This window comes from Elephas maximus, chromosome 12 (genome assembly GCF_024166365.1).
Source record: "Elephas maximus indicus isolate mEleMax1 chromosome 12, mEleMax1 primary haplotype, whole genome shotgun sequence".
NCBI classification, from domain to species: domain Eukaryota; kingdom Metazoa; phylum Chordata; class Mammalia; order Proboscidea; family Elephantidae; genus Elephas; species Elephas maximus.
The window spans coordinates 41,340,834-41,356,710 of NC_064830.1; the positions used below are offsets into that span (position 1 = coordinate 41,340,834).

Consider the following 15,877-nt stretch of genomic DNA (forward strand, 5'->3'; position numbering starts at 1 on the left):
ATTCACAACCTGACAATTCAAGTCCTGGGTACTTCAAGTGACTATGGCAGACAAAACCAAAGACTTTTTTTCTTTGACTTTTTGAGTCTCAGAATGTGAAATTTACCAGAGCATCAGGACTGATGTGATAAGGCGAATTCGTCATTAACGGTCATCTGTCAGTAAAGCTTTAACATTTAGGTTGTACTCCCCAAATTCCTCAAGTCAGGTGAACACGATGGCCACTTCTACATGGGTCAATCTAAATAGAACCTCACAAACTATCTCTATGTCCACAAAGAAATGGTTCAAAAATTCTAGACTCCAAGAAAGGACATTCATTTATTAACTCCATCCCCCCATTTCCCTAATGGCTTTAGGGGCTTTACCAGTGTGTTTCCTTCGCGGTGGAGCCATTGATGCCTGATTGAGAATCAATTCTTGGAAAAATTTTCTTCTGTCTTCTTCAATAGGCCTTTGAATATACAAGACCTCTTCGTACTGTATTCTAAAGATACATTTAATCTACACACATACGCACACAAAAAAAGACATTAAATATATAGAGAGCATTAAAAGCTTACATATTATACCAAATTATAATTTCTTCAACTTAAAGTACCATTTTCAATATTCATTGAACATTCATATGCAGTTAGGGATAACCTAGTCCTGGGCTATACTGTTGAGAGGTTTAACCTCATGGATTAAACAAGAATGGAAGAATGATCTAGTTGCTCATTTATAAATAAGACTATATCTTGGAGAATGAGAAAATAATACCAAAAAGAGTAAATTGACTGTAATATAGTCAGATGGCAACAAAGTCAAAGGGCTGTTGCGTAAGAGTTGAAAAGCAATTACCTAGAATCTACAATAAAGAGCTGGGAGGATGGTAAAACACTGACTTCTCAACCTCATGTTTCTTTGTACTTCCTTACCACTGACTTTCCCTCCTGTACTCTTTTCCCTACCAAGTCTGTTCCACTGCAAATAAACTATACCTTTGTCTCTTCACAGAATGCCCCACAACGACATCACTTTCCACACAATACTTTCAGGCAAAAAATAAACCAGTCATTCTCATATTCCTCAATTCTTTCAATTTGGTGATAACCTAACTCTCAATTACTGACCTGTTCTATACAGACTTTGACCTCACATGCCTCCCTTCCAAGATAAGCTTTTTAAATACTCTTTAGGTCATTCACATTTATCTACCATGACATTTAACACCTTATTTAACATATGTTTTTCTAGAAGATCTATCATCTACCTTCTAGACACCAAGCTACTTAAGAACAGGGACCATTTCTTATTCATCTGTTCTCCTATACCTACAACAGTGCCTGTTACATAGTTATGCTTAATGAGAATATACTGAATGAATAAAGCTTGTGATTTTGTTCCCTAGTCCACATCAAACTGGAAACAGCAAATAAAAAAGGGACAAGGCCATTAGTATGGAATGAAGTACCAACCATGATAGGGTGGAAATACTGGATTAGGATTCAAAACAATGGAATTTTAGCCCAAATTCAGCCAAACATTGTGGTAAACTTTGGATAATTCACTCAATTTTTCTGGTCTGACCACTTACAGAAAGGAGCCCTGGTAGCACAACAATTAAGTGCTTGGTTGCTAACTGAAAGGCTGGTGGTTTGAACCCACCAAGTGGCTCACCCAGAGGCTCCACAGGGGAAAGGCCTGGTGGCGATTTGATCCTGTAAAGATTACAGCCTAGAAAACTCTATGGGGCAGTTCTAATCCATCACACAGAGTCGATATGAGTCAAAATTGACTCGATAGCACCTAACAACAACAACCACTTACTGAGTTAATTCTATTAACCACTAAAAATTTCATTAATATTATTTCATTCAATCCTCATAACGATATCAGGTATATATTATTCCCTCATTTTACAGATGAGGAAACTTGGCTTAAAAAGTTTTAGTAATTTGTTTAAGGTCACAAAGGAATAAATGCAGTTTCTAAAAGCCTTTTCCAGCTCTGGAATTCTAAGATGGAGAAGAAACAAAAAATAAAAAACAGATATCAGAATTCAAAACTTGGATAGGGAATTATCTCAGTCTAAAGACAAAATCTTTATGAGTTTATAAAATTTTACTTAATGTTCTCCGTGTATTATTTGTAGACTACCTTCATGAACAATTCCCTCCAACTCTTTGATCTATTCTTCTCTGGCCCTTCTTTGAAAGTTCTGGCAAGCAAATTTACTACTGAATGCCTATTTGTTATATGCCGAACACCATGCCAGGCACTATGGTTACAAAATTGAAGAAAATATGCTCCCTGCTGACTGTAAGTGCTATAACAGAGGTAGAGAAACAGAGGAGAGACCCCACATGGGGTAGAGAAAAAGAGGCAGATAAGATAAAGCAGAAATAGCCACACTAATTGGGTCTTTAAAAATAAGAACTCAGTACCCTAGGAGTGCCATGATTCTGTTCAAGAGCAGCAAAACATTTGGTTTCAGTTTTAAGTATCTTTCCTTCTTATAATTTTTTAACACTGTATTTTGGACTAAAAGCTTATCAAGAATAAACCTGAACACCACAAGGGAAGAATACTACAGACCAATATCCCTAATGAATATAGATGCAAAAACACTTAACAATCTTCTAGCAAACTAAATCCAAAAATATATTAAAAGAATTATATACCATGATCAAGTGGGATTTATCCTAGGAATGCAAAGGTGGTTCAACTTTAGAAAATCAATGAATGTTAACACCACATTAATAAAATAAGGGGAAAAAACCACATAATCATCTCAATTGATTATAGAAAAGGCATTTGACAAAATTAAACATCTTTCATGATAAAAACACTCAAGATATGAGTAGAAGAGACTACTCAATATAATAAAGGGCATGTGTGAAAAATCCACAGCTAACATCATACTCAACAGAGAAAGGCTGAGGGCTTTCTCATTAAGATCAGAAACAAGACAAGGATGCGCACTCTCACCACTGCTATTCAACGTCATTCTGGAAGTCACAGCCAGAGCAGTTCAGCAAGAAAATAAATAAATAAATGAAAGGTATCCAAATTAAGAAGAAGGAAGTAAAACTATCTCTTTTTACAGATGATGTGATCCTATACATAAGAAATCCCAAAGATTTTACTAGAAAACTACTAGAACTAATAAATGAATTCAGCAATGTGACAGGGGACAAGGTCAACACACAAAAATCAGCCAGGTTTCTATACATCAGCAATAAGCAAGCTGAAAATGAAATTAAGGGAACATTACCATTTACAGTGGCATATAAAAGAAAAAAGTATGAATAAATCTAACCAGGAAGGTGAAAGATGTGTACATAGAAAATTATAAAACATTGCTAAAAGGAACTAAAGAAGACCTAAATAAATGGAAGGCCATTCTGTGTTGATGGATTAGAAGGCTTAATAGAGTTAAGACGACAATACTATCTGAAGCAATCTATAAATTCAATGCAATTCCCATCAAAATCCAACAGCCTTCTTTACAGAAATGAAAGTCAATCCTTAAATTTATATGGAAAGACAAGGGACCGCTAATAGCTAGGAACTGGAGATGTGAAGGTAAGACAATCCTCCCACCCAAAGAGCTCATGGTCTAGAGCAGAAGTTCTCAAACATCTAGTATCAGGACTAAAAATTACTGAGGACCCCAAAGAGCTTCTGTTTATATTGGTTATATCTATCAATAACTGCATATTAAAAATTAAACCTGAGAACATTTTAAGTTATTTATTCATTTAAAAAATAAACCCATTACGTGCCCAACATTAAAAAGTATATTCTTTAGAAAAATACATTTTTATGAAAAAAATACATAACATAAAATGTAGCAAGAAAAGTTGCAAATCTCTTTAATGTCTGGCTCAATGAAAGACAACTGTATTCTCATATCTGTTTCTGCATTCGCTGTGTTACAGTAAGTTGTTTTGACTGAAGTATATGAAGAAAATGCAGATTCAAATAGATATGTGGTTGTAAAAGGGAGGAACTTGACAATCCTCTGAAAGGGTCTTGGGAACACTTAGGGTTCCTTAGACTACAGTCTGAGAACAGCTGGTCTAAAGCAATGATTTCCAATTTTTTTTTTTTATCATATACCTCATCAATAAAAAATGTAACAATATACCCTCCAGCATATGCATATTTATTTATATATACTAGTCGACTAATACATTATTTCTATTATAAAACATATACACAAAATTGTTAAGATAAATGAAAACCAAAAATGAAAAGAAGTTCTAATATTTTCCCCAGAATCCCAATGCAATGACTTGAGTACAAACTTATGCTGGGGAATACCGGACTAGAGAGAGATTAAAAGAAACAATTACAAGAGGATCTCATAAGGGCTCTGAAAGATGAGATTTTCCCATTTTGTCCCAATGTGGGTTTCCTAAACCCAAAGAAAGCAGCTCTTTATTGCTAATAAAACACGATTCCCATGGTGACTAATTCTTTTTTGGTTTTGTTCTATTTTTAATAACAGAGTCAAGAACCTTTTCATCTCTGACTAATGAGTTTATTTTCTGATTAAAACAGTAGCATTTATTACAGAAGATTTAGAAAACAAAAATTATCATAACCTCAATACACAGAGATAATTACTATTAACATTTCTCTGTATATGCTTCCAGTTGTTTCTTCATAAACCGGGATAATACCATACATATTGATTTACTGCCTGATTTTTTTAACAATATATTCAAACATTTTTCCATGACATTAAATATTTCACACTGGTATGTTTACTGGTCTCATGTTTCAGAGAATTGATCTACTATAATTTAACCAATTCCCTACTACAGAACATTTAGACAGTTTCCAATCTATCAACAAAGGCTATGATAAGTACCCATGTACCTGTATCCTCATGTTTATCCTTGAAAAATTCTTCAAATAACATAAATCCAAGTCAAAAAGTATGTGCACATTTAAGGCTATTACTATGGATTGCCCTGGAGAAAATTTACTCCACTGGTTTTTATATTTGTCTATTTGATAGCTTAAAATTTGTCTTTTATTGCTATTTTAACTTATCTATATTTTTTTAGTTACTATTTTACCATAGTAACTAGCCATTTCTTTCTTTTAAAATCACTTGGTTTTGTGCTACCCACTATTTCCTTACATGGATCCTATGGTGCTTTGCTAAACTTGGTCTGTAACTTTGTCTATAATTCTCTATGATATTAATTAACTCACCTAATATTTACCAATATCTACTCTGTCCTGTAGGGTCGCTATGAGTCGGAATCGACTTGATAGCAATGGGGTCTGTGGTTTTAATATTTATCAATATATTCTCAACATCATTCATTGCCTATCTCACTTTGTGACCTAAACAAAGCTAGCATCCTAATGGCAAAGCTAAAATTAAAATGTAAGGCTTGGTAGTGGAAAAGAATTTCCTAAGTACAATTAGTATAAAACATGATATAAAAATCAGTAGTCTGAGAGAATTCCTACAATCTTCACCCATAAATGTGAATATCCATGATCTCTTTAGTAGCTACTTGGTTAATAGGGACAAACAGTACAGAAGACAAAGGGAAAAAAAGCTGAAATTTCAAGATTCAATGCTAATAAGTTTCTAATATTTTAGCTATCAAGAAAGGGTATTGGTGAACAAATAATGAATACACTAATCAATAGGCTTTGAATCCATTTAATATTCTGACAATACAGCAGCATTGAAAACGTGTAAGATGTAACATTAGCTTTAAAAAATAAACCAACAGTAAAATTACACATGTACATGGACAACAGAAGTAGGTAAAATAAAAACCGCTCTGTCAAGAAGATGGGCTCATAAGGCTATTTTATTTGCAGACATTTCCAACAATAAAGAAGGATAAATTCATGTAATTATGTAATTGCAACTAGAATGCTTAATTACCTCAAATTTTCTTTATCTCATCTTTCTTTTTATAAAATGGTAATAAAACTATTTGACAGTGAGGCTCTAATTCAACAAGCAGCTCCTAAGTTATGTTCAGGTTCAGTCCATTCTTATAAATCTACTTCAACTGCATTTGTATTTTATAAGACTGAAAATACAAACATTTTATAGCTCTATGATTTCTAAAATAAATTCACATATATTGTCTCACACCAAAAACCTTGTCTGTCATAATCTACATTTTATAGATGGGGAAACTGAGGTTCAAATATTTATCTAAGAACAAAGACTAGTAAAAGTTAGTACCTTGGTTTTTCTCAATCTTACTACTGCATTCTACTAAACTCTATTGCCACTTATGATTGATTGATGGTCTTCATATACCATTAGATCCTGAATAATCAAAAATCAATTACTATACTTTTAATATACTTTGCTTATAAGAGCAGTAAATTGTATAAATCCATTTTAGCAAGATAGCTAACAAAGGCTAACACCTAACAACAGAACTCAGTAAACAAATACCTTAATCATAAAATTCTAAATAATCAAGATTTATATTATAGCATTTAAAACATACAAACCTTTTTATATGAACATCATTCCTATTGTGTCTCCTGGCTAAAATATTTCTAAGCATTTCTAAAGAAGACTATTTCAAGACCCAGTAAGATCAGAATGTTAAAACAATTTTTTAAAAATCAATTTCATTCACATGATTTGATCTACTAATTTTTCTGAATAAACTACCATTTATCTTTGATTCTAATAAATTAAATATGAGTTGGATTTGAATTTCAGATTTGAAGAATATGCTATTAGTAATAATATTCAACTTACATGATGCTACCAACTAAACAGCTGAAAGATCAAATACCACCAAATAATCTAAAGGATGATAAGGATGATGAAGATAATGGTATTGATGATGATATAGCTAAGATTTTCTTCATAGTTGCTATACATCAGGTTCTGTGCTAAGAATGGATTATCTTAATTAATCTTCACAAAAACACTGAGGAAGACATAACTATTCCAGCAAAAAAGAAACAAACTGGGAATGTCAAGTAACTTGTCTTAAGTAACACAGCTAATAATCATAGAACTCGGATATGAACTCTGATCGTACTGATTTTATAGTAATTAATGTGTCCAATTTTTTTAATGTGTCCAATTTACAAGGTCATATATTTTAAAACAACATAGTAAACAAAGATAAATATTTAATCATTTCTTACCTCTTCAGGCAGTTCACTGTACATGGTTTCAGAGGTAGACAATAAAAATATAGGTGAAAATGATGGTATGTCCTGTAGCAGTGTCAGAAAAGTTGCTCTCACAGTTTCACTGACAGCTTCCCACCAATCACCAATGTGAGGCATATAAACAATACTAGGTACTGTCCTTCGAGCTTCACGAAAAATCTAATTAAGGAAAAAACTGGCATTAAAACACTAAAACTGATTATTACTCTAAAGTCTACCCAGCAACCTATGTCAAGCTTGTTACTGTTATTAGCTTCAGCCAAAATATTTAAGTTCTTTAAGATATGATGCACAACCCTTACATACAGTTTCTATCTTGTCCACCCCCCCCCAAAAGATATTGTTTTTGCCATTTTATTACTCCCATTCAGTATATATGGAAACCCTGGTGGCCTAGCGGTTAAGTGCTACGGCTGCTAACCAAAGGCTCGGTGGTTTGAATCCACCAGGCACTCCTCGGAAACTCTATGGAGCAGTTCTACTCTGTCCTATAGGGTTGCTATGAGTCGGAATCAACTCAACTGTACTGAGTTTTTTTTTTTTTTTAATCAGTATATATGAACAGTATAAAGGTATTAAATTGCTCCACTTATCTATAATACAAAGACTTAAAAAAAGCAAAACACCACTCTAAACATTTTGCAAAAAAAGAGATGAAAATGCTAACCCAGAGCCCTGGTGGCAGAGTAGTTAAGAGCTCAGATGCTAACTAAAAGGTTGGCAATTCAAATCTACCAGCCGCTCCTTGGAAACCCTATGGGGCAGTTCTACTCTGTCCTATAGGGTCGCTATGAGTTGGAATCAACTCGACGGCACCTAACAGCAATAACAACATTTTACCCATGTAAAAGTAATATTCGTAAGCTTGACACAAAGAAGAAAAGGAGGACATATTTGTGCACACTGCGTAAAATCATTCAACGTATGAATGAAACATTTTAACCTAAATATACCATCCTAAAACTTAAAACTACTGTGTTATTATGCAAGTAACACACACCTTCTACATTTGTTTGCCAACCGTGCCCTCTCCCTGCAAGGTATATTCATAAGCGTGCTACGCTGTTTTTTTTTTTTTAACAGCAACCTGTAAAAAAAAATTGGCATAGCAAAGCTTATAAAAATACCCCACGGGTGGCGGGGGGGGGGGGGTGGGTGGCCGTGGAGTGGGTTTTCAAAAAAACATAGAAGGGACTCGCTGTTTGCATAAGAATAACGGTGACGAAATACCTACTGAACCACTTGTTGTTTCCCCATTATGTTAGTTCAATCTTCCATAAAACAGTCACGAAATACCTTTATTGCTCTAAGGAGCAATTAACAAAGAGCTCTGAGACATCTCCATTAATAGAAAATACAAAATGAAGTTTTTCCTCAGGTATTAAAGAGTCGTAACCACAGATTCGGTCTTACTAGGCCAACATATGCCAATAAGGACCAGGCTGGCTATCAGTAATGCTGCAAAGCAGAACTATTGCCATTTAAGTATAAATCAACAGTTTAATAGTTTAGCAACAAATTCTCAAATGTTAATATGACATCTTTTCAATACTTTTAACAAGCTTAAGAATGAGGGTAAACTGTTTCTTCAAACTAATTTAAGAATTCTATTTCTAAAATTCTCTAACTTCTCTTATTTTAAATTAACACATTACAATTAAAAAACCTGTTGCCATGGAGTTGATTCCAACTCATAGAGACCCTATGTAACATGTACAGGAACCCTGATGGCAAAACAGTTCAGTACTCAGCTGTTAACCTAACGGTTGGTGATTCTAACCCACCCAGCAGCTCCACAGGAAGAAGATCTGGCGGTCTCTGGTGAGCTCTTCTGTAAAGGTTACAGCCTAGAAAACCCTATAAGGCAATTCTACCCTGTCACATGGATCACTCTGAGTCGGAATCGACTCTACAACACCTAACAACAACACGTAATATGTAAATTATAGGAATATGAACCAAAAAATTAACAGTGATAAGGATTACTGGAAACTTTCATAAGACTCAAAAGGATCATTCTTCTTTAATAAGTAAACTTACCGCTCGCATGAATTTTTATGATATCACATTTTATACAGTTTTAAACTTCCTGTGTGAAATAAAATATACTGCCAGTTCAATTCACAAACCAGATGAAAAATGTTCAAACAAAATTTTCCCCCCAAAACTGGAAACGTTAATGCTATGATCACTCACATCCAAAGTAATATTTGTCCATTCTCTTACTTTAATATTTGCATATCCACCAATCCAGAACGGTTGTACAGGACAACTCCTTCAGGACTTTCAAATTTTGTCGCTTTCTGCAAACATGCACCCTCCTATCCTGGACCTTGAAAACCCCACTATTTTCCCCCCCAAATCTTTTGTAGAAGATTCATAGGAGAAAAACAAGTATAAATGTTGGCAAAAGGAAAGAACCACACAGGAGCACAAAGGCAAGTGAAGCATTTGTTTAAAAAAAAAAAAAAAATCACATGCCACCCACATCAAGCATGATATGTGGAAGACATTGACCTTTTGTTGCTTTCCAAATCCCCACTGTGTTCTAGTAAAACTAGGAAGAGTCAGCAAGGAGAGAAAGGTGATTATATGAAAAAGACTAACGAGCTATAGCTTACTGAGAAACCTCACAAAATTAACACCTAATTCAGCCATGCAAATTATCACATGCCCAGAGAAAAAGAGAGATAAGAAAACATGCCTTTAAAAAATGAAATTTTGTCTTTCATTCTTCTGGGTTAGGTTTTCTAGGAGTATGTGTTGAGAACATCCAGCTGCTGACACATATCAAGGAAGATGGGCACAGTAACACCAGGTTAACTGATTACAAACTTTACAAAGCCAGAGTTAAGAGTTTTATATTTATTTGCAAGGTTGAACCAGATGTAAGCATTACAAGCTCTAAAAAAGAGTTGGTCTGGGTATTTTTTCCTATTTCTTTCTTCCACTTTTCATTCAATCCTCACTAAATTAACAAAATTGAGCATGATATTTTATTAACCTTTTTATCTCCAAAGTCTTTACGTAAATGTCCTTCTTCTTGGACTCTTTAAAATTATATTTGAAAACCTAGAGGGGAAAAAAATATAAGAAAAGAAAAAGTCTAAGACGCGTATAGAAAAATAAAAAGGCCTAGGCTTTCTAGACGCCAGGGTCCACGGATGTACAACTACCTAAATTGAGAATCAATCCAACTACTAGAGATAACAATATTCAAGGAATAGTTTTGAAATTTTTCTCCCAAACCTTTAGGGGAAAAACATTGTTAATTTCTTTAAAAAAATTAAAGCACTAGTAAAGTAAGTAGAAGCACTGATGACGCAGTGGTTTAAGCACTCAGCTGCTAACCAAAATGTCAGTGGTTCGATCCCACCAGCCACTCTGTGGGAGAAAGATGTGGCAGTCTGGCAGTCTCCTTGGTAAAGACTTAGGGCCTTGGAAACCCTACAAGGCAGTTCTACTCTGTCCTAGAGGGTAGCTATGAGTCGGAAATACCTTGACAGTGATGGGTCTGGTTTTTATTAAAGCAAGCTGTTTTTTTTCCTTACTCCATGTTATCTCAGAATACTAAAATAAACTTCCGTGTTTTCTTTAAACATATAAACCAACCCATCCTAATTCCCCAATTTCTAGGAGTAAAAATTAAAATAGACTGAAAACAGCATTTCAGGAAAAGCTCTTATAATTATCAGGAAAAAAGTTACTCCTTATTATGATTTTTCTGTAATATAAAAATAGCTCTTCAGCAGTTTGCTAGTGACTTTTAACATTGTGGAGTAAGATACAGTCTGTGAAATCAACCAGATAATTCAGAGTAGAAAAATAAAGTCTAGTTTTAGTGAAGCAGCAACTGTTCTGGGAACAAGTGATGCCATTTGATAACTAGAAAAATACTCACCTACAGGGTGTCTTGGATTGGTGGATGTGCAAGGTGCAGTAGAAAACAGAAAAACTGTTATAGAGAAAAAAGACAGTAGGCCAAATTACTGAACCAACCGTTCCAAAACACCTCTGACATGACCAGCACTCTTGCACAAATAAAATGAACAAACACCAAAGTATGTGAACTGTTCATTTTGATTTTTTATTTAAATAATGTACTCCATTGCCTTTTGGCCTCCTTTTGCCCTAGACATCACTGTCCCTTAAATAATTAATTTTAAGTTGCTTTATTGTATATATATATATATATATAAAGACAAACTACTTTTCTGGGTATTAAAGATATTTAAGTTAAAAATCAATTTTTTTAAATTAGAAGTATCCATACAAGAGAGCTCAAATGATACCAACTATACAAGAGTTCTAATCATCTCAAAAGCTAAACTGAAGTCAATACTTTAGTTGCCAAATTGTTAGGTACATGAAAATTCAGTATTATTTTTAATTAAGAAACTTCAGCCATTTTCTTTAGAAACTGAGAGCTGGAATAATTTTAAACACAAATGTGAATGAAGCAGAAAGCTCCAAGCCAATATGCCTTTCACTAGCCTCAAAAGGGTAGTGAAGAAACTTCCCCCCTGGACGCTGTGTTAACCCAGAGCTAAAACCACCCCCGAAGCCTACTCTTCAGACAAAGATTAGACTGGACTGTAAAACAAAAAATAATACTCATGAGGACTGTGTTTCTTAGCTCAATCAGATACAGGAGACCAAATGGGTGGCTCCTGTCTGGAGGCAGGATGAGAAGGCAGGAAGAGACAGGAACTGGTTGAATGGACGCAAGAAACCCTGGGTGGTTAGGGAGAGTCTACTGTCACATTGTAGGGATTATAATTAATGTCACATAACAATAGCTGTATAAGTTTTTGTATGAGAAATTAACTTCAACTGTAAACTTTCACCTAAAGTACAATTTAAAAAAAAACTTCAGAACTTCTCTTAGTCACTTTACAGTATTATGAATGTGGAAAACTTGCAAAATCTAAGTAAAAGAAAAATCTTGAGAGTTAAAACATTCTCAACTGCTACATAAATTAAAAAGCACTATTACAATCAGCTTTTTAAATTCCTTATTCCATGCTATCACAAAGTAATATATATCTGTAATTACTATGACTTTTATTTCATTTACACCACTTTGCTCCATTTATAGTCAATTCAACTAAAATTTCCTGATCATCTCTGTGAAAAGGTGGTACTGTAGTTGTTCTGAAGAGGATTCAAAAAATAAAGTATCTCATTTCTTTACATACATAGAAAATCAGCCTATATAGTATAGCACAACCAAAGCAAGCAACACAAATCAACATTTTATAAAAATTAAATTACTCGACCTTTTCTGATAAATTCAAATACTAAGGACTTCAGGAGTTTCAGTATGATGCACTCTATACCAGGATTATTTAATTTGATTGCAACTCAAAAAAAATAAAGTTGCTTCTATAGAAAAACGTGAAATCCATGTACACACACACAAAAGTAACCAAATTATACAGACTGCTATGGCGAAAGCTTGAAGCCACATATACAAACACAAGAGCATTCAAACATAAGTAACTACATCAATTCGTTAATTCATACTTAACCAAAGAGGACTTCCCCCGAGAATTTTCTGTTATAATCTCTCTGCAGAAAGAAAAATACTAAAATTTTCACACACACACACACACAAACCACCTTACTGTTATGGATTGAATTATGTCCTCCCAAAAAATGTGTGTATCAATTTGGTTAGGCCATGATTTCCAGTATTGTGTGGTTGTCCTCCAAGTTGTGACTATAATTTTATGTTGAGAGGATTAGGGTGGCATTGTACCACCACCCTTGCTCAGGTCACCTCTCTGATCCAAGATAAAGGGAGTTTCCCTGGAGGAGTTTCCCTGTACCACCCTTTATCTCTCAAGAGATAAAAGGAAAGGGAAGCAAGCTAAGAGTTGGGAACCTCATACCACCAAGAAAACAGCACCAGGGGCAGAGCGAGTCCTTTGGACCAGGGTTTCCTGCACCTGAGAAGCTCCTCAACCAGGGCAAGACTGAGGAAAGGACCTTCCTCCAGAGCCGACAAAGAGAGAAGGCCTTCCTCTGGAGTTGACACCCTGAATTTGGACTTGTAACCTACTAGACTGTGAGAAAATTAATTTCTCTTTGTTAAAGCCATCAACTTGTGATATTTCTGTTATAGCAGTACTAGATAACTAAGACACATACTGAAATTATAACACCATAAAAAAAAATAAATTTGAAGCTTTTGACTGGCCATACGTAAATTTGTTAATCCAATCATACCTCTCTATTAACAAAAAGGATAAAATACTAAACACTCATCAGTCCTATTTTTTTTAACCCTTTTTGTTTTTCTAAGAGTGTTAGAGACAACTGAAAATACAGATAAGTCTTTTACTACAGATACTAGCATCTGCTTTCTTGGCAGCTTAATAAATCTCCCAGGCTACATCAGGGTTTTCCGTTCTCCTTTCAGAGCTTTTGGAAGACCAAAAAATTATCTGTCACACAAACACTTCCTCTCACCCCCTCGCTCACTGGCACACATGCCTGCTCTCTCTCTCTCTCTCACTCACACACAGTTTGTCAATTTTGGCATTTATTTCTGCAATACATGTCTGACCAACATCCAGTGGCCAACTGAAGTATCTCAAGCTATGATCTACTGAAGACCTAGAAGAGTAACATTTGAGATGTATGTTTAAAATGCAGATTCCTGAGGCTCATCTCAAATTCAAGGACTCAGAATCTCTGGGTATGATTGCCAGGGAACCAAAAATTTTAATAAGCACCCCCAGATGATTCTTATACACTTCAAGTCTTAAATAGTGAGAAAAACCCTATAGCAGACACTAAATCCTCTATCATTTTTCACCCCACCTCGACCAGTATCATTAATCAATTGCTGAGGCAGTCAGAGGGAGAAAAGGAAGTGTTGCCATAAGTTCGTGTATGTTTTAAAAGGCAGACACAATTAAACATCATCCCCACATTATAAGAAAGAAATATCAAGTAGGCCTCTTCCCATTTTCCACATTACCACACGTACAAATACAGTAAATTGAGACATGTTCCCTTTAAGATTATCTTTCATGTTCAAGTTACACTAGATAACTCAATTTAATTTGTATTAAGTATCTGAGATCCTAGGAAAAAAACAGAAGCATACAAGAATAGTCTGCCACATACTGAATCTATATATTCCATATGTGTTAGAAACAACTCTGACTAAAGTGCTGGCTCCAAGAGAGGTAAGAATAAAAGGTAATAAATTTACTGCAGTGGAGTCAACTCTGACTTGTAGAAAAGGAGGGAATATAGAACAAAGGAGAGAGAAGGGCTTTTAATTCTTCCAAGATCTTAGCACCTGACTTGGGCACTCTCCTCCTAGGACTTTTACACCTAATTATACTCAGGCTTGCCAACCTCTACAAATTATGGAAAAAATTCCCCAGTTTCATTAGAGCAAACTCATTTTGGAGAATCTGTTAGAAGAGACAGCATTATGTTCATAAATTTAAAATAATTTTAAACATGCATTTAAGATACAAATGATTAGGGATTAGCCAGGACAATTCATCTAGTCTCTGGCCAGTGTTCAGAGGAAGTCTGGGCTTCAACTATCATGATTCCAAAATTCTCAGTTTCCAGGCAGATGGGACGTCCAGGTTGCGGTCACTCAAGAATAAGCTGCGCTTCTAACCCATAAGCTCTTGAGCGTGAGCTGAAAAGATGGGATGTCTTGGTATACTAAGAGCTGTGAAATACAACCAAAACGATAAATGGTGGCTTTTGTTGTTTTATAGTACAAAGCGAAACTTCTCTCCACCCTCCCCACCACCATAACAAAAAAGTAGTAAACATCAAAAAATGTGAAAGAGGCCAAAGAATAGGAAGTTAGAATTCAATGGCCCAATGATGCCAAGTAGGATCAGAGAAAAGCCCAGGGACCCAGTAACATCAGTATACAGTTCACTACAATGCTTCGTGTTTCCTTACTTCATTTGAGTAACATCAATCCGTTAATATGTTTGTGAATATATACACATATTAACCATAAGGATCAACTACAGACTGAATACACTCTCTCTCTGAAGATGTCCTTCTTTCAAAACGATTTTATCTTTAGTTTGTGTGATATGGTTAAATATACTTGTAAAAAGAAAAAAAAAAAATCAAACAGCATAGCAGGGTATAAACTAGAAAAACAAAGTTTATACATTCCTCAATCTTCTAAATCCTTCCCCTCAAGCAAAGTAACCATTATTAACTGTTTTTGGGGTACTCTCAAATAAAATTTCTAGTTATGGATAAGCATGGATATATGTGTGTATTAAGTGTTTTTTACACAAAGAGGATCATACTAAGACAGATTGATTTACAACTTGCTTTTTTCACTAACAATATCTCCTTATCTTCCCATAGTCTATGTACATCTACCTTATTCTTGTTAATGGCTTTACAGTATTCCTTTGTATATACACCATAATTTATTTTAATCAGTCCCTAATTACAGGAAATTCAGTTTGTTTTTATGTTTTATTTTGATTGGTAATTATAGATAACGCTACGATGAATATCCCTGTACATTTGGCATTTAATATTTGTAGCTAACACTTCTTTAAGATCAATTCTTAAATACAGATCTTGGGTCAAATGGCGTATGTACTTGAATTTTTAAAATAAACTGCAAACTACAATTCAAAATCACTAAATAAATGTACATTCCCACAAGTATGAGTGGCCCCTATCT

The 15,877-nt window shown here is 34.6% G+C and overlaps 1 protein-coding gene across 5 annotated transcripts in view; it reads right to left on the bottom strand.

Moving 5' to 3' along the window:
* ATAD2B (ATPase family AAA domain containing 2B) overlaps window positions 1-15,877 on the bottom strand; it is a 160,834-nt gene that overhangs the window by 40,046 nt on the left and 104,911 nt on the right. For all 5 annotated transcript variants that reach the window (XM_049905124.1, XM_049905122.1, XM_049905123.1 and 2 more), the window contains exons 19-20: window positions 7,150-7,335; window positions 369-504 (exon numbers count right to left, since the gene is read on the bottom strand). In XM_049905124.1, coding sequence (XP_049761081.1) covers window positions 369-504; window positions 7,150-7,335 — 322 coding nt within the window. The remainder of the gene's footprint in view (window positions 1-368; window positions 505-7,149; window positions 7,336-15,877) is intronic.